This window comes from Mytilus galloprovincialis, chromosome 8 (assembly GCF_965363235.1).
Source record: "Mytilus galloprovincialis chromosome 8, xbMytGall1.hap1.1, whole genome shotgun sequence".
Classification (NCBI taxonomy): domain Eukaryota; kingdom Metazoa; phylum Mollusca; class Bivalvia; order Mytilida; family Mytilidae; genus Mytilus; species Mytilus galloprovincialis.
Window position 1 is genome coordinate 12,161,565 of NC_134845.1, and position 22,374 is coordinate 12,183,938.

A 22,374-nucleotide genomic window follows, 5' to 3' on the forward strand; every position below is an offset into this window, starting at 1 on the left:
GACTGTACTCGATTCTCAATACATGTGCAAAATTTTGCTCGAAACATTAAATACGGTGTTTTGCGTCTTGTTTTTAGATTAGTTGATTTGTGCCACGTATTGTTCTTTTGACTTAAACCAACTTCATTGCTTTTTACGGTTTGTTCTTATGTTGAGCTGTTACACCCAGATTAGATGAGTGTTGCGTGCTCACAAACATTACGTTGTTATATACGGTATGGGGGTTTCGTGTTGTAGAAGGTCATACGGTTGCCTATAATTGCTTACATACACTTCATTTAAACTTTTATGGAAAGTTGTCTCATTGTCAATCATACCACTTCATTTTGATTTTTTTTATGCTCGAAATTTTTATGTCCGTAAGCCCTGCATGTTACACAAAACAACACATTGGAAACTTAAATTTTTATTTGACATTGTTCCAATTGTGTATGTTTATCCGATAACATACCTTTTTCTTAATTTAATTGTTGTGCGTTTAGAAAATAAGTTTTATATTCGATTAGCACTTGAATGTTTAGGAGGCTGTCCTCCAGTTTTTAAAATTGCAAAAAAGCAGTAAATTGAAATTAAAGAAGATAATTTATTTCAACAAAACACATATATTCTACAAAATTATATTTAGTTTAAAGAAAAAAAAAAACCCCATTTCCACGGTAGTTTAAACCATGATAGTTTGTGTTGTACATTTAATGAATTAGCGTAGGAAGTCAAATTTGGCAGCAGTGCTTTTCCCTGTATGCTTAACAATGGCTTTCACTTCTAGTTCCGTCTTACCAAAAATCATTTTAACACCAACATCCCGACAAACGCCTAGTTTTGAATCAGGAAGTTCGACAGAAATTTTACCGTGAAGACTACAACCCCTTTCATCTGTGTATCTCGGATTTTTGTTTGTAGACGTCCACACATCAACTGCCATTGAGGTCTGATCGGAAGAAACCGGTGAATAGATTTGTTCTTTAATCTCCTCATCGATTCTCACAGATTGTCTGATTTCTACGTGCTTACTAAATCGACCTCTGCACAAGACATCACCATCCTCATCAATAAACTTTTTATCTTCCGGGTCTTTCCCTTCATCAAAAGGACTGCTACTTTCTATGCCGTATGTCACTTTACACACCCTGGTTGAGATAACCGTTTGATCAAAACCAAACTGGACTGCTCCCTTAAGTACAGCTAGACCTGCATCTGGTGGGATGATAATGGTTTTGGATGGAAATGCTTTTTTGACTTCATGTTGTAGTAAAGGTGATTCAGAAAATCCCCCCACCATAAGAATGGTGTCGGTTCCTTTTACTTTTGGGTCATCAAAAATCTTCTGAAGATGTGATACAATGTATGCACATGGTTCTGCAAACAGGTCAGTGGCCGTGTCTGGTGCCAGACGCAGTTTATCTTTCTCTAATTTTGCTACATGTGTACTCTTCAGTTCTTTACCAGAAACAGCCGCGTAAGCATCCTTTAATGACACAGGCACTCGTATTGTAGTCTTACTGGTCTGATCAGATTTAATTGTTCTTTTCTTTAATTCAAATTCACGTTGTAAATCTAATTGACCAGATTTATTTTCTTGTCGAAATTTATGTAAAGCAGGCTTTCCTACAAATTCCTCCAAACGTTTTTCGAAGGCCAGGTCGACTTTCGTACCACCCCAGTCGCCACCATTAGCCATGTACAGTTGTTTAATAGATTCGTCCTCTTGAACCTCTTGTACTGTAATATCTATGGTACCGCCTGATATAAACAATATTGAAATATGTACATAACACTACAAAATGAATAATAAAATTCTTTTACATTACAATGTATAATGATAATAAAATTACCATGTATAATTATATTCATAGTATTTAATGTACAATCAAATCAATCATAGTATTAAGAAACTATACGATTGGCTGTATTTTTTCTACACCCTTTTCGTTAATTAAAATGTATCGAATAATATCCATTCTCAGTTTATTTAAAAAAACGAAATTTCCAGTCCAATCAAAATAAGTATACTAGTCTGTCTTTACTTTTTAGTTTCTTGAACTCTGTATTACTGGTAACCAGAAGAAAATATGACTAGAAGAAGCATAAGTGAATGATCTTAATTAAGAGAAAGATACGATACACATGTGCCAGTCACTTAGGATTATTTGATGCATATGTAAGAGCAGGATCTGTTTACCCTTCCTGAGCATCTGGGATCACCCCCTTTTTAGTGGGGTTCGTGTAGCTCATTCTTTAGTTTGTTATGTTGTGTTTTGGGGTACTATTGTTCGTTTTTGTTTTTGTTTTAATTTTTTTTAGCTATGATGTTGTCAGTTTATTTCCAACTTATGAGTTTGAATGTCCATCTAGCATCTTTCTTCTTTCTCTATCAAAGATTCATAGCTTCATTTTTAGTTTTAGTTTGCGCTATACAGAATACTCACCTCCTGCATCCAGGATAAGGTATTTTGTCCCTGGTGACAGTGCATCTATTGTGGTTTGACCATCTGTAACTGTTAGTTCGTTAGGTATATGTTTACAGTATATAGAAGCTGCTTCAGGTTCCAATGCTAAAATCAACTGAGTGTTGCGTATACCTCCCTGAAATAATTATTTATTAAAATGAAAACTCTGTCAAATCATAAATGTCAGAAACATAAAAAAAATGTCAATAATGATTTGTGCAAATTTGCAATGGGTACCATTTTGAAATTTTGCACAGTTATTCGTGATAAAATACATAAATACTCGAATATTAACATTTTAGATTTGTATTTATTAACACTGAACATGATTTATTAATCCTGAATGTTTTATGATTCCTTCATCATACAAAAAGTTAGCGTCGATAAGGATTGTATTAAAACACACCACAACCACATTCAATGGACCCTTGTTATTTTACTAACCGATTGTTGATTCACAGGTCTGCTCAAACTGCAACTGATAATGTGTATTTAACTTCCTTATTCGTTCTAAAAGTAAAACTAGATTCCAATTCTATTACAATTAGTAAACAATGTACTAAACAATATACTACCTTTATAGCAGACTCTCGCATGAATTGTTTAGCCGCATCACTCCAAATAGCGGGAACGGTTAAAACCCATTGGATCTCATCTGGTTTAAATGCTGTTTGCAGATCTCTCTTGGCCCATTCACCCATCATATGATTTTTAAGGAACTTTATACTCTCTGCAAACACTTTCATGGCTGACATTTGCCTGCCTTGGTCGTCTTTAATTTTAAGATCCCTTGGCATTTCCTGCAGTTATACATTTATTTTGGGAGTTTATTGATGAATCAAATCGTCTGGCTCACTCACAAACTATATTTAGTCGTAATGACTTGAGGTGGTTAGTTGAATTTGTACGTAAAAGACAAAGTTTATTCTATTTTAAATGTTTCTTTACTTAGTCCATACAATACTAATCAGTGCTTACTGGTATTTTGCCTGTCGTGTATGGGAATTTAACTCGTGGTATCATGAAATGAGTATGTCCATTTATAAACTTCTTTGTTTCCACGAAGAACAACAGTGAATTTAGTCTTCGTGTTTGTGTAGTTGAATTTCAAACAAATGTGTCTCAGGAATTATAAAGAAAATATATGTATATAAATTCTTTTAACCCTATTCAATTTGTTTTCTTGCAGCAGTTTGCCAACAAATTGTTAAATCCGAGAAATAACCATTTTCTGGCAATCCATTGCTCGTTATTCAGTTTTCTATGTAATGTGTTTTGTAAAATTAATTTTCTTTTGGCATTATTTTTGTCATGGCGTTTTCAGTTGTTTTCTATAATGAGTTTGTAAGACTCTTTGATATCTTTCGCTTCTCTTTTTTCGAGTATTGAACCAAGTCTTTGATAATAGTAACTGGAATTTACCTGCGGCCCGGTTTTATACAAATCCATTTTAAATCTTCGAAAGTAGTGCCATCCTTTATGGTTGTTTTCGTTTGCAAGCTCAGTATATATGTCTTCAGCATCTTTTCCGAATGCGACAAAATTTTCATCAGAATCAAACAGAATACAGGTTGGAGTTTTCAAAGACATTCCAGTTTGAGACCCTGTTGCCCAAGTGTGAGTTGATATTAATAATGAATTAGTTTTGTAGTCATCCAATGTAGCAAACGCATAACCAGAAAATGTAGTACCGAAGTCCATAGCTACCACTAGCAAGGGAGGTTTCTCCTCCTCGGAAGCAGCCATGTTCATATTTTACTACAATCTGAAATTAATATATAAAACACTTGAAGGATGTTATAATTACACCCTGTCTTCACATTTCAATCAAAAGGTTATCAATTTGAAAAATAATACTAGAATACTTAGATGCTAATAGCATAGCTAAACATATTAAATGATACCAAAGTTGTTCATAAACATAAAAGCAGCCTTACTTTTCTGAACGTGGTCTGTGTATTTTATAAGTCTTATATGTTTGCAAGTCTTTGCAGACAAAGCCATGGTTAGAATTATGTTTTTCAAATAATCACGTGTGTTATGTTACAATGAAATACCCTCGAGTCTTTTTTGTCATTCGTAGTTTGCGATCATTGATATTTTAATCATTGTTTAGAATACGTATTACATTTTTTAACCTTTATTATCGTCACCGAAAAAAACTTTGTCTTAACCATGCAGTCGTACACGATATATTAATCTATACTTCGTAAGTCAATTTGTTTTCTCTCAGTCAGTTTCACGGCCGACACTCGGCTAACCGAGAGATTGGTCGGTTAATCTATATTGAGTATGCGGCTATATCGGCGGTTGGTCTGTTAATCGGGTTGGCTAAAGTCTGTTAATCAGGTGTTATCGAGAAAATCATTGAAAGTTCAGCATGTTTCATTGTATAACTTTTTAAATATATTTTTATCATAAAAATTAGTCATGTCTAACAAAACAATTCAATGTACTGAATCCAGTGGTGTAATTAATTTTTTTTCTAGCTTCGATGTACGATCTATAAAATGAAAAGGCGGGTTACTCATCAATAAATTTATACACATTTTACACACACAAAATGTACACAAAATGACACGTTGGTTGAATTTACTTGCATGCAATATTTTGAATATCGAACAAAGACGGGCATTATGTTTGTCAGCAATATTGATATCATCGTGTGAAAAATCTACACGAAAATCTGTATTTGGTGACACTAATTAATCTTTATTTAAAGGCTGGTCTGTTAATGGGTCGGATATATAAAACCCGGTCTGTTAATTGGTCTGTTAAGAGTTATGAATGGCAACACAAGTATAATTTTATTGCTATATGGGGTGACTGTTATCGGATCAAATGGGTAGGCTCAAGGCCAGCAACTAAAATATACGATAACAACACATGAATAATGAAACATAAAATATACGGAATTCTAATATGACGTGTTTCTTTCGCTTTGTGAACAAACACATGCACTAAATCCACTAAAAATTGTTTGTACATGCGTATATTGACTTCTTCAGAATAATGAATTTTATCAAATTATCATTCTTTAACTTTTAAACACTTTAAACTCTTAAATGGTGCACATGATGGTACCAATTTAATTATGATGACTGTAATGTGTTGCATTCCGAAATTGACAAATTTGACCTAGATACGACAACCGTTCATGCTGGCTGTTCAAACTCCTTCCTCTGAAAAATCACAATGCCAGCCGTTAGCTTCTTTACAAGTGAAAAAGTTAGGTTCATGGAAGAGCCTACACAAACGCTTTTACACTTAATACTTATCGGACATAGAAATTACCTTAATTGTCCTATCCAGAATCGAAATAATGGATGCAAGCTATACTTTATTGTAGTTTTAACATCGGTAGGCATTACATTCGTGTTATTTTAGGCCTCACTATCGCTCGGTCAAAAATAATCACGAATATAATGCCTACCAATGTTAAAACTACAATAAAGTATTATAGCTTGCATCAATTATTTCTTAAACAACACGTGAACAATGACCAATTTAGACAATGGAAATTGAAAATTGATAAAAATGGTTTCAAAAAGTTTAATATTAAAGTAATATTAATATATCCAAGAATGGTCGCATACTAGTATATCATGTGGATTCGGTTTACTGTTTAATTGTCATGAATGATGCCAATTTGTCATCTGCATTGGTAACCAGTATATAAATCTGAGATACACGTCGTAATGTAACTAAACATCAGTAAGTAAAATATATTGGGATGCTAGAATATAAAGAATAGAGAAAGAATAATGAGTAAGATAAATAAAATGTAGAGAAAAATGGCATAACAATTTTAAGAATACAGAAATAAACAATACCCCTAATCCGGACCCTACACGAGACGCAGAATATAGAATAATAGATAAGGACAGTGGAGAGTGATGCATTGTTCAAAAAGAGAGAAAAAATAATAATTGTTTAAGAATACAGACATAAAACGGCCCTGTGCGATGTACTCATATTGGTGACAAATGCTAGAAGTTTACATACGGACAACTGCAGTTCTCCTCTGCACTAATGTAGAAAGGAACTAAACGGAACAAAATGAATGAAAACTCAAGATAACCAAATGTAGCTGCATTCTCCTCTTTCCATTTACTTCTTTAGAATGATTTGTAAACAACATATGATTAAGTAATATAAGAAAAGAACCAATTGGATAATGCTGACGAATAAGCCTTAGGGTTTAACGTCCAGTTACAAATATCAAGTGCATATGAGAGCGACAACAGGTTATATGTACCCTGTGTTGTATTAGAGGGACACTTTCAGTCGGATTTGAGAACAAGCTACTTTGAACAGACAGACAAATTAAGGCTGATTGAAAACGTTAATAATAAATTCTTGCATATTCAAGCGGCCAATCCATATCACGCTATATTGAAGTGACACACCCTTCAATTAAATGAAAAGAAAGTAAAAATAAAAATACTGTTACTAGAAGGATACTGTATTGTCTTTTTTTTTTCTCTCAAGAACATCTCATTCATAACTTTTTCAATGGGAAAATATAAAGGTGGCTAAATAACTCTTAACTGACACAATTTCAATTGTCCAACCCATTAACAGACCTTATTCCCATAATTTTCACTAAAACGTGGTATTATTCACGTTATATTACAATTATGAAATATTTAATCATTTCAATTTGTTTTTTAGAACCGAAGTACTATTTTGTGTACTTTAAATGATATCTAAAATTGTTTGTTTTGCCTTTTATTAAAAAAATTGCTATGCGTATATACGTATAAGCATAAATACTACATACTTGCGCGACGCCTTTTAGTTTTACTGAAAACTGCGCAGACTATGAAATATTTTTATAGGTTGAAAATGTTCTATGATAGATATCATTTTGTCAGACACTTTTCTTTTTTTGATTTGGTTCTTATAATATGCCAAAAATCTGTATATTTGATAGAGTTTAACATTAAATTGTACGTTTTACTCTTAACAGACGTATAACCAACCCGATTAACAGACCAATCGCCCATATAGCCGCATACTCAATATAGATTAACCGACCAATCTCTCGGTTAGCCGAGTGTCGGCCGTGAGTTTATGACATATGAGCATTGGTTTACTGTTTTGCCTTTATTTAGATGTTATAGGTCAAACATTGCATGATCTCTTAGATTTTACTTGTCCAATAGGTCTCTCATTTACTGAGCTATTTTGAGATTAAAAAAAACTAATTGTATTTCAAAATGTTAAACTGCATACCTATTATTTTTCCTCCTTTTGGAATTTTCCTTTGGACATATCCATTTGACGTGGCTCGGTACTTGTAAATCCCGTCATTGTGTCATTGTGTCATTGTGTCATTGTGCTGTGGTTAAGTTTGTATACTTGTCTTTGTCTAAATGCCTTTTTGTGTTTCTTTGTTGACATATTCGTTTTGTTTTTTTTTTTTTTATAGTTACTAGGAATATAAAACGGTGTTGACTGCTGTAAACCTAGTTTTGAAATGTTTGCCTATTGTTTGTGGGTTTTTGTTCGCACATCGTTATCGATTTAATAGAATTCTGTGCGACTGTGAGAGGTTTAGCTAGCTATAAAACAATCTTCCACATAAGAAAATGCCTGTACAAAATCATGAATATGGCAGTTGTTATCCATTCGTTTCTTGTGTTTGAGCTTTTGATTTTGCCATTTGATAACAGACTTTCCGTTTTGAATTTTCCTCAGAGTTCATTATTTTGTTATTTCATCTTTTTTTACAGGAAAAAAACCTGAACATGACCCTTTTTTTAATTAAGTAAAGGTTTGCAACTGTTAACTTTGCATTTTGGTGCATACTCCGTTCCTCACAATATGTCATAAAATATAAGAAATAAGAAAAACTGTTTTCTCAATGAAAAATTATTGAACACGGGGGTTAATTTTATTTTGAGGAAATTGATGACAAAAGTCGGCACTTAATTTCGAAGATGAGAATTCAGTATTCAAATATCTGCAAAGGCCGTCAAAGTTTAAAGCAGACCATATTTAAGTTTAAAACTTTTAGTTCCAACATCGATTTTTAAATTTTGGAGTAAAACTACGGTTTTTGAAGAAAAAAAAAAATCAAAAAAAATCGTGTATTTGTTACTTGGTGCTGGTAAACGACTTTTCCATGAAAACACTGTTAAAAAAACTTGCATGATACGAATGGTTTTGATATGAAAATAACACTCTTTTAATATTTACCTTGCCGTGGTACTTTTGTATGTAATTTCATTTGATATGGAAAATACATTGCCTTGTATCGTTACTTTCTTTTGTTGACTAGTATACTTACAAACAGGTCCTTATTTTAATACGTATCCAATACCTAAAATGTACAGTCTGATGTTCTCTGCTTTTGTATTGTTTTTGGTTCTGTCTCATTGACGTATAACCCCATGCACAATGGAATTGTCAATCAAATATTAATGTTTACTACAGCTTGATAAACTACATACACCTGCATTTGAGTTGGATAAAAGGCCTGTGAGTATACAATAATGTAAATATATCTTATTGTAGAAATACATTTCAAACCACGATCCAGATAATTTAACAGTAATAAAGAAAGAAAAAACCACATAGGAAAGATTTTATGTATTATAAATTTATGCTTACCTAATTCTTCAAACTTGAAACCTGATTTGACACGGGGAAGGAAATTAAAAATATGCTCGTTTAATTAGATTTTACTATAGACTACTACAGTATTTGTTGTTTTACATTTATTTTATCAATCAATAAGCGATAAACATAGACTTTAAACTATCTTATTCTATGTGTTAACAAATCTGTTTATATGAAAAATACTCGTGAGAAACAATAGACAACATTATTTTATGATTTTTTTTTCAACATTTTGAACAAAGTTTTAACCGTATATTTGATTAAAGTTTGAGATCGCAAACCACTGTATTGATTTTAACAGGTACATCATGGGTTGGAAATAATCGTCTCCCAAACGTATCGCCGCGAGTTATACATTTATTCTCCGTCTGTCCGGAACATAGCAATACTCAGAGACCGTTTAGAACACACATTTCATACTTAGGGGACGACCATTTGATATTCGGGTGGGGGGGGGGGGGGGGGGGGGGGGGGAGGAGGATTTGCCTTAAATCGGTTATTTATTTTTGTTAACTAAGAGGACATGTTATCTATTTTTTGCACTATTGAAGCAAGATTTTTCATTTGTATTAGAGCAAGGGACTGATTTTTTATTATATTTACTATATTTGAAATATTCGAAAACATACAATTTTTAAATTATTTGTTTATTATAAATAATACATAGATAGTCAAGCCATTATGATCCATTTAATCAGAATTAATCATCATCCTGTGCATATACATGTATTGCATACATACACAGTATTAAAGTATGTTTGTATATTTTTTTGAAGGGTTTTGGCGCCACTGAAGACCCAAGAAGCTATAGAACAAATGATGCAAAATCATGCTTTCTGGGTGTTCCCAGACCCTTTCTTAATCTGAAAATGCAAGTTCTGTTTTAATAAATTTTTGACAATATTTTGGTCTCAAAGAAAAATGTATACATTTGTAAGACTTTAAAGTTGCTAGGGACAACATCAAAAGACCAATTATGCATGATAAAGCAAAAATGTTATTCACATATTTAAGTCTGTGGCTTCTGTTTTTTTCTCATGATCAAGTTAATAACAAAATTACTAAATTACAAAAGGAATGCAACACTAACAGAATAAAGAAGGGCAATCAATGAACAAAAGACAAATAAATAAGAAACATTGATCCCGAAAAATCAGGGGCTACGTCTAAGGAAGAACAGAACTTGCTTCTTCCAAGGCACTCGCCGTGAGCACAATTTGATATGGAGACAAGCGTTTGGTTTTGTAATTTCCTACATGAAGCATTTGCCTCAAGGTAGTTGCGGCCCTGTAATGAAATAGAGGTAAGTGTTCCTGAGAAAATATACCTCAAGTTAAATGAAACTAATTTTCAGACATTTCAAGTATATCTAAATAATATTTATACTTTTATCATTAAAAGATTTAAAATTGGGAAGTGTTTCACGATTTTTTTTTTGGAAAAATAGATGAATTTATGAAGAATATGATGCCATCTCATACTTTTGATTAGACCTGCTGAGTTATTTATTTTCAATCTATTGCAAGTCAGGTAATTTATTTTTAAACTACCACAGAACAAACCATTTATTTTTGTGATTATCAATGCAGAGTTATTTATTTTCAAAATCCATCTCCCCCCTCCCCACCACCACCAGAATATCAAATGGTCGTCCCTTTATATTAGGATGTTGTGTCGTCGTATTCTCTTGGCCAGGCTATATTTATATTGTCTATTTCTTTTGACTACTTTTGACTACTTTTACGATTTATTGTTTTATTTATAGTCAACGGCACCTTGTGAATGGAAATTCTCTGAGTTCGTTATGATAAAAACTCTCAGACCTGGTAGGATTGTTTGCCATCATGAGTAACTGACCATATTTTTTCGCCATTGTGATTCGACCATTTTTCAGGAAATTATTGGACTTTGGATATTTATTCTAGTATTGTGACAATAACGTCCTGTAAACTCAACTCCGCTGAGCCAGTTTTACAGAAAGCTCTCATACTTTGTAAAATTGTTTGACATCATGTGTACATTATGTAGTTGAATATTATATTGCCAATTTGATGTGAACATATTTACGGGAGTTATGGGACTTTGACAAACGACAATTATAACAAAATACACACTGATTTCATTGTGATGGACTTTTTCAAAGCATCTGCAAAAGAATATTATAAAAATTTTGATTATTAATGGAGTATTGCAAGAATATCAATTCATGAACTCGAATCCTTGAAAACCGTTTTACAGAAAGCTACCATATTTGGTAGGATTGTTTACCATCATAAGTAGAGGACCATATTGTATCAACTTTTAATTCGATCAATTTTGTATTATTGTGCCACTAACATCCAAGACTTGTTAATGTGAATTATATGAGACTGTTTGACAGAAAGCTCTTTTATTCAGTACTAGTGTGTGCCTTTATTTATGTGTGAGTAGTTGACCATGTTGTACCACCATATGATATGAGATTTCACCATCTTTAGAACATTGTTCTGATAACACCTTATGAACACAAATTCTCAATCCGTTCACATGAAACTCTAATAAGCCTAATAATTTTTTTTAGATTATTGTTAAACGAGTTTTTTCATTTCTAATTTCTAATAATGACCTAAACTTTAGCAAAATCATTCTGTAGAGCTGCTAAACCTTGTCTTTATTCATGTTAGGTATAGAAATGCTGATTTAGGCAAATTACTATTGATTATAATTATCAAATTGGATGGTCAGTCATGTCCAGCCCTGTGATTGGGATACAACCTTTAAAAATTACACTTAAGGATGTTTGCTTGTCATGTTTTTGGAATTTTAGTCAGATTTTTGAAATCCTCTGGTTTTATCCATTTGAATGCCTTAAAATATTTTGCCCATTGACCCCCAATTTTCTTTTTATAAATCTAATACATGTATAATTATAAACTATTTGTAAAAGTCTTATCAAATCTTATTTATCTTTTAAAAGTTTTTGAGAACTTTTATTGGTCAATGAGAAAACTAAGAAAATTCTAGACAGAACATTTTCCCGCCAAAATTCCAATGGCTAATATCTCGAAAACAAGCACATTGACCCCTATATTTTTTTTGCTTTTTTGCTTCCTTAATTAATCCCCTATCAATATATAATAGTTTTATGGAAAGCTATTTATTTTGAAACTAAGCAGCGAACTTCCTTAAATAAACTTCGTTCGTCCGAAGTCTCAAACTACATCATTTAAAAAAAAACCAAGAATGAATGAAAAAGTTGTATTGTTAGGAGTTTTATGATCCATAAATGGACCTCAAATGATAGCAAAATTCATTTTAGATGTCGGAGATATTTGACATCTTAGTTTCTTCGTAATACAGGCATTGTAGAAAAATAATTGATATTTTACAATATGATTCTGAACTCTAGAATGACTCGATACAGAAAAAATAAGACAGTGGAAAGAGACCTGACAGTGAATGAAGACTCTAGACAATTGCATCTTCCTCGTGACATCATTCCTCTTATAACATGAATACTATATGATGTTCGGAAACCTTGGACCTGTAGCATGTTTTAAAAAAATAATATTTTACTTTTTTCCTTACATAACGGGTAACCAGCCGGTGCCGTTTGTGAGGTTATACAAAACAGATTTTGTTTGCCTGTTATTCGTGAATTTTTAAAAAATGGGGTAAAGCAAATGTAGTAAATTGGAGTTAATTTAAATTGATATTTTGCACAATTGGTCATTTAAATGCTTCTTGTTTAAGATTAGAATATAGAAGAAGAAGAAGAAGAAGAAGAAGAAGAAGAAGAAGAAGAAGAAGAAGAAGAAGAAGAAGAAGAAGAAGAAGAAGAAGAAGAAGAAGAAGAAGAAGAAGAAGAAGAAGAAGAAGAAGAAGAAGAAGATTTATTATTCCAATCAAGTGCCCTTGATGGGCAGCATAGCATGTACACATAACACGATACATCATGATTAAAATTGTAACAGAAAAACATTTTATGTTCTAAAATGAAACAATAAAAAGTTCAGACACAGATGTTATTATCTTCATTCTATATAAGTGCAATGAGTGCAAATATATAAGCGAACCATGTGTGTAATCTGAATTTAAAAAATTTAAACCAAGAGATATTTTTAGAAAGTTGGTCAACCATTGTAGAATATTAAAGACGCCATATGATCTGTATATATAGGGTATAAACGGCATTTCAAGAAAATCCTTTAGTTCTCAAATTCTTTATTGTTTACAAAATCTCTCCAACTATAAATAACTATAAACCACTTTTGCTAAGGTATTAAAGATGTTGCAAATTAAAAATTATTCATTGTATTTGGTACATTGACATTTGTAAGCATATTTGTGAGTTTTGATTTTGTTCGAGTAAAGAGTAATTCAAATTTCGAGAAATGTACTAATAGAACAATTTCGTGTTGTCGTTATACACATTGTAATATGATCAGAGGGGAGGGGTTTCCTGGAACGTGTGGTTTTGTGTTTCTATAAGGGATTTCAATGTTTTATAAGGGTCTTAAAGGGAGTTCTTCATTTCCACATTCCTTACTTTTGAATGGTCATATTTCTTTATCTTTAAAAATAACGCTTTCTCTGTAAAAATCTCATGACAATTTAACTTCTTAATTTATACATAATTGTATGATTTATTCATTCTGTACGTCGTACATTCCTGTACCAGACTATTCATAATCAGTATTTCATAATCTAATTAGTTATTTTCCATTGTTATTCTTTATACTTTTGCATTTCATTATCCTCTATCATTTATTTACTTCCGCCGCACGGCAAATGGGGCATTAAGTGTGTCCCTTAACCGTCCATCCTTCCGCCTGTCGTACCGTCCGTCAATCTGTGTGTTTGTCTCATGACACATATAAGCAAGCTTGAGTGGGGGCATTCGTGTCATCTGACAAATTCTCAGACTTTCTTAAATTTTCTGTATTGTACGTTACATTTTATAATTGTTTTGCTATCTTTCTCTATTATGCAACCTCGATTAAGACCTTAGCTCACCTATACCAAACCAAGTATCTTATTTCCATTTAGAGATGTATATTTTTACAGTATATACTGAAAGTAATCATATGACTTTTAAAAGCTTTAAATAAAACATAATGGCTATAAAATACTTACAAGAATTAACTTCTTATACAAAAAGAAATATGTTCATTATGTATATATATAAATATATATTCATTCATGTTAGATCTTACCTTTAACATAGACTTTTTAGAACGTGACTACCTTTATAAATTCCCAAAATGATCATTTCGGGGTATTTCGAATCAATATACCTTCCATAAAATCACAATTTAGCAATATAAGTTTGACTATTTTTATATTACCGCCGAACAATAGTTTAAAGGGTATGTAAAGACTATCTTTCCGATCTATATATTTGCAAAAGGCTAATTGACATTTCAGAATGATATACATAACCTTAAACATTGTAAAATTTTATAAAAAAAAAACCCATTCTTTCACATATCGCTCAATAGCTGTAATAAAATGCGAACACAAGGTTGGAGAGGTAATCTTGAAACATGTAATGTATAGAAAATAGTACGTTGTTAAGCCTATTATTCGACCGATGAGTCTGCGATCTTTAGATGACCTCTATGTTTTTCTATACGCTGGCTGTCATACGACATAAGGCATCCCTATTTGACGTACACAAATACAGCCAATTATAACGTAAGTAACTTCGGTCATTACTTTATTAAAACTAGGGAAAGTTTGAGAAAAGGTATAACCATATTAAGATCCATTTTGGTACAAATTACTATTTATATACAGTGTCAAGCAATGATTATTTTAATTGTTCAATAATTTAGGATTGAACAAACATTTCAGCAATGACATAACTGCATGTGTAAACTTTCTGGACAGCAAAATAACATTTGTATGGATGTATTATTTGTATGATTTTTTTAAATATATTTAATTACATATTAATATATAGTACTAAGATATATAAACAACTGTTCTAGTTTCTCCTGCAATTTAAAAAAATAAAAGGCGACAGGACTGCTTCCGGTTCCGGTTTACAGCAAGTTGAAATTTGTTCTAGTGAAATTTTTTTGGTAAATCTGTGTCAATCATTCAAATTTGTGTCCATCCAAGCCAATTTATACATCAAATCACATCATTACATCATATTATCCATATATACCACATTATTTAAACCTTTTAACGTAATATAAGGCAGGCATTACCTGTGAATGGGGACGAAGTCTGTATTATTTATTTTTTTAATTCAAACATGTTGATAAAAGAAACGGAAATACCGTAACGTTTCCGATATTGGTTCTGTTGTTAGGGATTTAGTTGTGACGTTATTTAAGTTATGACGTCATATTTAATGTAAACAAAAAAACGCTGTTATCCAGGTAACGTCTTTTTCATATCAAACAATTATTAAAAATGATTGGGTGTTAAATTCCTTCCTATATTTGTTGATATGTTGATAAATATACATTTTATTCAAAGTCTCATGCAAACAAGACCGGAAACGGAAGTAGATCTGAAAAAAAAGTTAACGATTTTGAGTTCATTAGTAGAATGAAAAATTCGGGAAATTTTCCCGAAATTTTTGATTTTTTTTATTGATTTTTCTACCGTAATTGGGGACTTCGTCCCCATATAACATCAGAAATATGTAGCGAAAAAAAAAGTCACCCACCACGTTTTTTCTCCTTGTCCGACATAGGGAGCCCTATACGGAACAAATATACTGTTGAAAATAAAACAATTACTGCTTAAACTTTTCCATATTGCCACAAGTTGACTTAATACAGTTTATATAATACATATATGTCGGTGACAAAAATATTGAAAGAAAGGAAGAAGTTTTACTCAAAAATAAGAGGTGCGGCGCTAGACCGAGAAACATACCTAATCACCGATAGTAAAGGAGTTGGATTACAAGAATTCACACCAAATTCCGTTAAAGGAAATTTCAACGTGATATACAAAAGAGGGGCAACCATAGAAAATAAACATCATATTGGAGACCTACTTCAAAAACTAAAATCGTCATCATCAGATAACCCAATAGTTTACATATGGTTAGGCACTTGTGAAATTACAAGGAAAGTATATAGAACAATAGAAACAAGAAAATACCCATACCAAAGCACGTCCTTCAGCTGGGCCTAAACAAATATGTATAATAGTTCAGTGATAATGGACGTCATACTAAACTCCGAATTATACACAAGAAACTAAAATTAAAAAACATACAAGAATAACAGAGGCTCCTAACTTGGGTCATGCGCAAAACTCCAGCGGGGTTTAACATGTTTTTGAGATCTCAATCCTCCCCCTTTACATCTAGCCAATGTAGAAAAACCAAACTCACAACAATACGCATGTTGAATTAACAAATTTACTTATCAGATACATGAAATTATTTCTGTGATTGCATCTTACGTCTAGTGTGCTGTGTTTTGTGTCTGTGTGCTTGTCAACTCTCGTTTTCAGCACAGCTGGCTTACAGAAATGTGAAAAGGTGAGCAGTTTGTCAGTCTCATCCTGCCAGTACATAGCCTCTCCACATCAAGTCCTATGTAGTACCTCCCCGTGGTAACAGATGGATACTGAGCACCGAAAGGCCTCAGGCATAACTACAAGGGCGACGGGAAGATGGGTCTCGTGAGCCTATGAAGGCAGACTGTCTAGGAGAAGGAAAACTCTGATTTCTAATCCCGGTTGGTGGTACCCGTTAGTCCTTTCAAGACAACCACTCCAGCTATTGGACAAATAGTGGGGAGATCACTGCTCCGGCGGAAGATTGCTGCTAATCGACAACGGCAAAGGGCGTATGAGGACAAACAATGCCCCACCGGCCAGTGACCCGTATGGGGAAGGCTACATTCCAGATGCCTTTACAAAACCACCTGGAACCTTTAGGTAGGCCAATCCCCCGCTTAGAGGTTAAAACGGATTACAGAAACACGAAACGAAAATTTACAAACTTTGGATGAAAGAGAAGAAAAGACCTTTACATAGAAGGAGAATGACGTTGGATGGCCACAACCGAAAGGAAGCTACACAACTGAGACTTCTGAACTCTAAATCCGCAACAAAGATAAAAACATGGAATGTGAGATCTATGTACATTTCAGGAAAAGCGCAAGCAATCGCCAATGAAATGAAGGCATATGAAATAGGCATACTAGGAATAGCGGAAGCAAGATGGAATGATGCAGGACAATCAAAACTTGCATCAGGAGAAATGATTATATACTCTTCACATATGGAGGAGAACGGTCAACATTCTGAAGGAGTTGCCATTATGCTGTCAAAAGAAGCTCAGAAAACATTCATTGGATGGGAGCCAATAAGTGCAAGAATCATCATGGCAAAATTCAAGACCACAAATAAAAGGATATCATTAAACATCATCCAATGCTATGCCCCTACAAATGGCGCAGAGGACAATATCAAGGAAGAATTCTATCAATTGCTGGTAGAAATCACCAGGAAATGTAGCTCCAAAGACATCACAATCTTAATGGGAGACCTAAATGCTAAAATAGGAAGCGACAACACCGGTTATGAACAAGTAATAGGAAGACATGGGCTAGGAGAAATGAATGAGAATGGAGAGCTCTTTGCCAACCACTGTGCAAATCACAATCTGGTCATCGGTGGAACAGTTTTCCCACACAAAAAATGTCATCTAGCAACATGGGTATCTCCAGACATGAACACTGAAAACCAAATAGATCATGTCTGCATCTCCAAGAAGTTTAGGAGAAGTTTACAAGATGTCCGAGTTAAAAGAGGAGCTGACGCTGCCACTGACCACCACCTTATTGAAGCTGAAGAAACACCAAATTATTGGATCAACAGGAAAACGATTTTACATATCAATGTTGGAAAACAAAACAAAGAAATCAGAATTCCCGATAGAGCCAAAAATCGCTTCTCAACATTTCAGAATGCAGCAGAGGAAGTAATTTCAATAGAAGATCACTGGCAAGAGATTAAAAAAGCTTTCACGACAGTTTGCGAAACTTCAGTTGGTTTAAAAAGTAGGAAACATCAGGAATGGATAACGCCAGAAACACTTGTAAAAGTAGAAAAAAGGAAAAATATAAAAAAATATCCTGAACAACAGCAAAACAAGATCAGCAAAACAATCAGCCTGAAGAGAGTATACTATATCTAACAAGGATGTCAGGAACAGTGCAAGGAGAGATAAGAAGGCATTTGTAGACAAACTGACAGCAGAAGCAGAAGAAGCAGCCAGAGCAAACAACATCAAAGCTCTGCATGACAACATAACACTGCTAATTGGTAAATACCAGAAAGGTAGACCAGTCAAAAGCAAAGAAGGGAAAACACTTAACACACATGAAGATCAAACGAAAAGATGGGTTGAGCATTTCAAGGGTGTGCTAAACCAGGACCCACCTGTAAGAAAAGCTGACATCTCACCCTCGGAAGAGCTTTTGGCAGTATAGTGTAAAAGACCATTAACAGGAGAAATAAAGAAAGCCACAAAAATGATAAAGAACAACAAAGCTCCAGGTCCTGACAACATACCTGCAGAAGCACTGAAAGCAGACATTGAAACATCAACTCAAATGCTATATGAGCTGTTTGGAAAGATCTGGGAAGAAGAAGAGGTCCCGCTAGAATGGAAAGAAGGACACATGCTAAAGCTTCCAAAGAAGGGCAATTTAAGCATTTGTGACAACTATAGAGGAATAATGCTACTATCAGTTCAAGGGAAAGTTTTAAATAAAGTTATGTTAAACCGACTCAAAAATGCAATAGATGAAAAGCTTTGTGACAACCAAGCTGGATTTAGACAAAACCGATCATGTGCAGACCAAAAAGCAACCTTACGTATCATCCTCGAACAATCACAAGAGTTCAATTCATCACTCTATTCCGTTTTTGTCGACTTTGCCAAAGCTTTTGACAGCTTAGATAGAGATGTGTTGTGGCAGTTAATAAGACACTATGGCATTCCTGAAAAAAATTATTACCATCATCAGAAACACCTATACAGGAATGCCGAGTAAGATTATAGATGAAGGTCAATTAACAGAGGCTTTTGATATAACAACTGGGGTAAGACAAGGCTGTCTCCTTTCACCTATGCTATTCGTCCTGTCAGTTGGCAGATGGCAGACAAAATGTCATCCAATGGACCATGTTCACTCAGCTGGATGACCTAGACTTTGCCGATGACATTGCATTGCTATCCCACAACCACCAACAAATGCAGGACAAACTAGAGCAGGTTGAAAAGAGAGCAGCAGAAACGGGCCTTTCCGTCAATCATAACAAGACCAAAGTGTTAAAGCCAAACACAAAGTCCCAAGCAAGTCTGATGGTTAACACCCAAGCATTAGAAGAAGTTGAATCCTTTACATACCTTGGAAGCGTTTTGGATAATCTTGGCGGCTCAGATAAAGATGGAAAGATCAGAATTGGCAAAGCCAGAACTGCATTTAACATGATGGGGTCAATCTGGAAAGCACGAAATATCACGCTTAAGACCAAAATACGCTTGTTCAATTCAAACGTAAAAACCATACTCTTATATGGAGCTGAGACTTGGAAAACAACAAAAAACCTGCTTAATAAACTTCATGTCTTCATTAACAACTGCCTCAGGCGCATCCTTAATATCAGATGGCCTGAGAAGATATCAAACAAGATCTTTGGGAAAAGACCAACCAATCCTTAGTTGATGAAGAGTTAAAAAAGAGAAAATGACGATGGATAGGACACACACTGAGGAAGCCAAAAACTAACATTACAAGGCAAGCCTTACAGTGGAACCCACAAGGAAAGCGTAGCAGGGGCAGACCAAGATACACCTGAAGAAGGAATGTTCCAGCCGAGATGGAGAAAGAAGGTTACAAGCTGCACGATCTGGAGAGGCTAGAAAAGAACAGAACAAGGTGGAGAAATATCGTTAGTGGCCTTTTGCTCCACCAAGAGGCAACATAATTAAGCAAGCAAACATCTCGCCATTCTTTGCGACAGATAATTTTATACTAAGTGAATCTACCTGTGTTCGAAATCTTGGAGTTTTTCTCGATCAAACCCTCAGCATGCAGCAACAGACAAATGCAATTACCAAATCCTGTTTCCATCAGATTCATAACATAGGACGGATTCGATCATATATAACGGAGGACCCTTGCAAAACTCTTGTATGCTCTCTTGTAACGTCGCGACTTGATTACGGTAATGCTTTGATGTATGGTGTGAATGCCTCGAGTATATCCAAACTTCAACGTGTTCAGAACACAGCTGCCAGACTAGTGACCCGCAAAAAAGAAGTTTGAACATATAACTCCAACACTTATGACTCTTCATTGGCTACCATTTAAATTCCGATGCCAGTACAAACTGTTGCTTTACGCATTCAGAGCCTTGCATGGACTTGCACCTTCGTATCTGTGTGAACTAATACATTTTTACAAACCAACACGATCGTTACGATCTGAAAATGCTTCTTTAATTGAGATGTCAAAAAATGAACGGACCAAAATGTATGGTGAACGGAGGTTCGATGTGGCGGCCGGGACTCTGTGGAATAGCCTTCCAACAAATCTTCGAAATGAACAATCGCTAGAACTATTGAAGAAAGGACTAAAGACGCGTCTATTCAAAGTTGCATTTGTGGATCGCTCATAAGTTAAGACCTGGCACTCTGATTGGTTGTATTTGAATGATGTTGATTTCTAATATTTTGTACATTTTAGTCTGATTTTATGTGTTTCTGTATATTTTGATTTAACATTTTTATTTTTATTTTTTTTACAAGCTGGAGTATTTAAGTAACTTATTTTTAAAAACAAAATTCAGCAATTTTAGAAATATTTAGTTAAGATAACAAGTTTTCAAATTTTTACTTATTCATTAATAATTCTTTTAAGTCATTTTTAATCAAGTTGCTGGAGTCTAAAGCTTTTTATAGTTGATTTGATGCTGTATGCTTTTAAACATATATATTTTGGTATATTTTTAACTTTGAAATTTCGTGTATGTACGAACTTGTGTACGTTTTTTTTAACATCTAAAGCGCTTAGAGTAATTGTAGTTTTACGCGTCTGGCGTACACAATTATAATCCTGGTACCTTTGATAACTATTTACACCACTAGGTCGATGCCACTGCTGGTGGACGTTTCGTCCCCGAGGGTATTTGTATTTGGCACCACTTTTTGGAATTTTGGATCCTCAATGCTCTTTAACTTTGTACTTGATTGGCTTTGTAAATATTTTGATATGAGCGTCTTATGTAGACGAAACGCGCGTCTGGCGTACAAGATTATATTCCTGGTACCTTTAATAACTATTTACACCACTGGGTCAATGCCACTGCTGGTGGACGTTTCGTCCCCGAGGGTATCACCAGCCCAGTAGTCAACATTTCGGTGTTGACATGAATATCAATAATGTGGTCATTTTTTTTTTATAAATTTCCTGTTTACAAAACTTTGAATTTTACGAAAAACTAAGGATTTTCTTATCCCAGGCATAGATTACCTTAGCCGTATTTGGCACCACTTTTTGGAATTTTGGATCCTCAATGCTCTTCAACTTTGCACTTGTTTGGCTTTATAATTATTTTGATATGAGCGTCACTGATGAGTCTTTTGTAGACGAAACGCGCGTCTGACGTACACAATTATAATCCTGATACCTTTGATAACTATTATTGCGCTATAAAAATGCCTTGTAATAATAATAATAATAATAATTTAAATAGCTAATCTTGAATAAATTCCACTTCATGCCTTACATATCGTGTACTGTGTTACAACTCATATGTTCTACTAACGCGGGAAGGTAAAACTAGGCCACCGAAAAACTGAATTTTAAGTTCCATCTAGGTTGTCGAGTGCATGGTCTAGAACGCTGTGCACAGTTCGGGCGGTGTTATCTCGACATCCCTATAGCACGAGTTTGAATCCCGGCTAGGCAAGAAAAATAAAATTTGCAGATTAGGTGTTTTATCTAAAAAAAAAATGTTTGAATTTGAATTTGAAAATACTTGCTAATGCAAGGAAATCTTATATCTGAAAAGGCTAGACTCTGTGATACTTTTCGGGAGGGATATAACTTGACGTGAAAAATATACCTTCAATAAGTAATAGCATGTGTCAATAAGATGATATTTTGTTATTACCTTTTGGATATGTATTTCTTCTCCATCAGTTGTATTCGGGACTCAGGAAAAGTACAGTTAACATCTAACATTTACCTGGACCAATACAGAAATAGGCACTTTATTACTCCAACGTCAGTTTATCGCGAAAGCTCGGCAATAAAAACTGTACTCG

The 22,374-nt window shown here is 33.9% G+C and overlaps 1 protein-coding gene across 1 annotated transcript; it reads right to left on the reverse strand.

Moving 5' to 3' along the window:
* Positions 1 to 696: 696 nt before the first annotated feature.
* Positions 697 to 9,115, reverse strand: LOC143085097 (heat shock 70 kDa protein 12A-like). The gene is made up of 5 exons (XM_076261282.1): positions 9,066 to 9,115; positions 3,870 to 4,212; positions 3,023 to 3,247; positions 2,427 to 2,583; positions 697 to 1,740 (listed from the first exon to the last, which is right to left on the reverse strand). The coding sequence occupies exons 2-5, from the start codon at positions 4,197 to 4,199 to the stop codon at positions 698 to 700; spliced, it is 1,755 nt and encodes a 584-aa protein (XP_076117397.1). The 5' UTR covers positions 4,200 to 4,212; positions 9,066 to 9,115; the 3' UTR covers position 697.
* Between the last annotated feature and the right edge of the window lie 13,259 nt (positions 9,116 to 22,374).

Bases quoted from the DNA above. Each gene is read 5' to 3' on its own strand.
- LOC143085097 (XM_076261282.1), bottom strand. From the start codon at position 4,199: ATGAACATGGCTGCTTCCGAGGAGGAGAAACCTCCCTTGCTAGTGGTA. The intron at 3,248-3,869 runs GTAAATTCCAGT...GTATAACTGCAG, and splicing joins TGTATAAAACCGGGCCGCAG to GAAATGCCAAGGGATCTTAA. The intron at 1,741-2,426 runs GTGAGTATTCTG...TGTTTATATCAG, and splicing joins CCTTATCCTGGATGCAGGAG to GCGGTACCATAGATATTACA.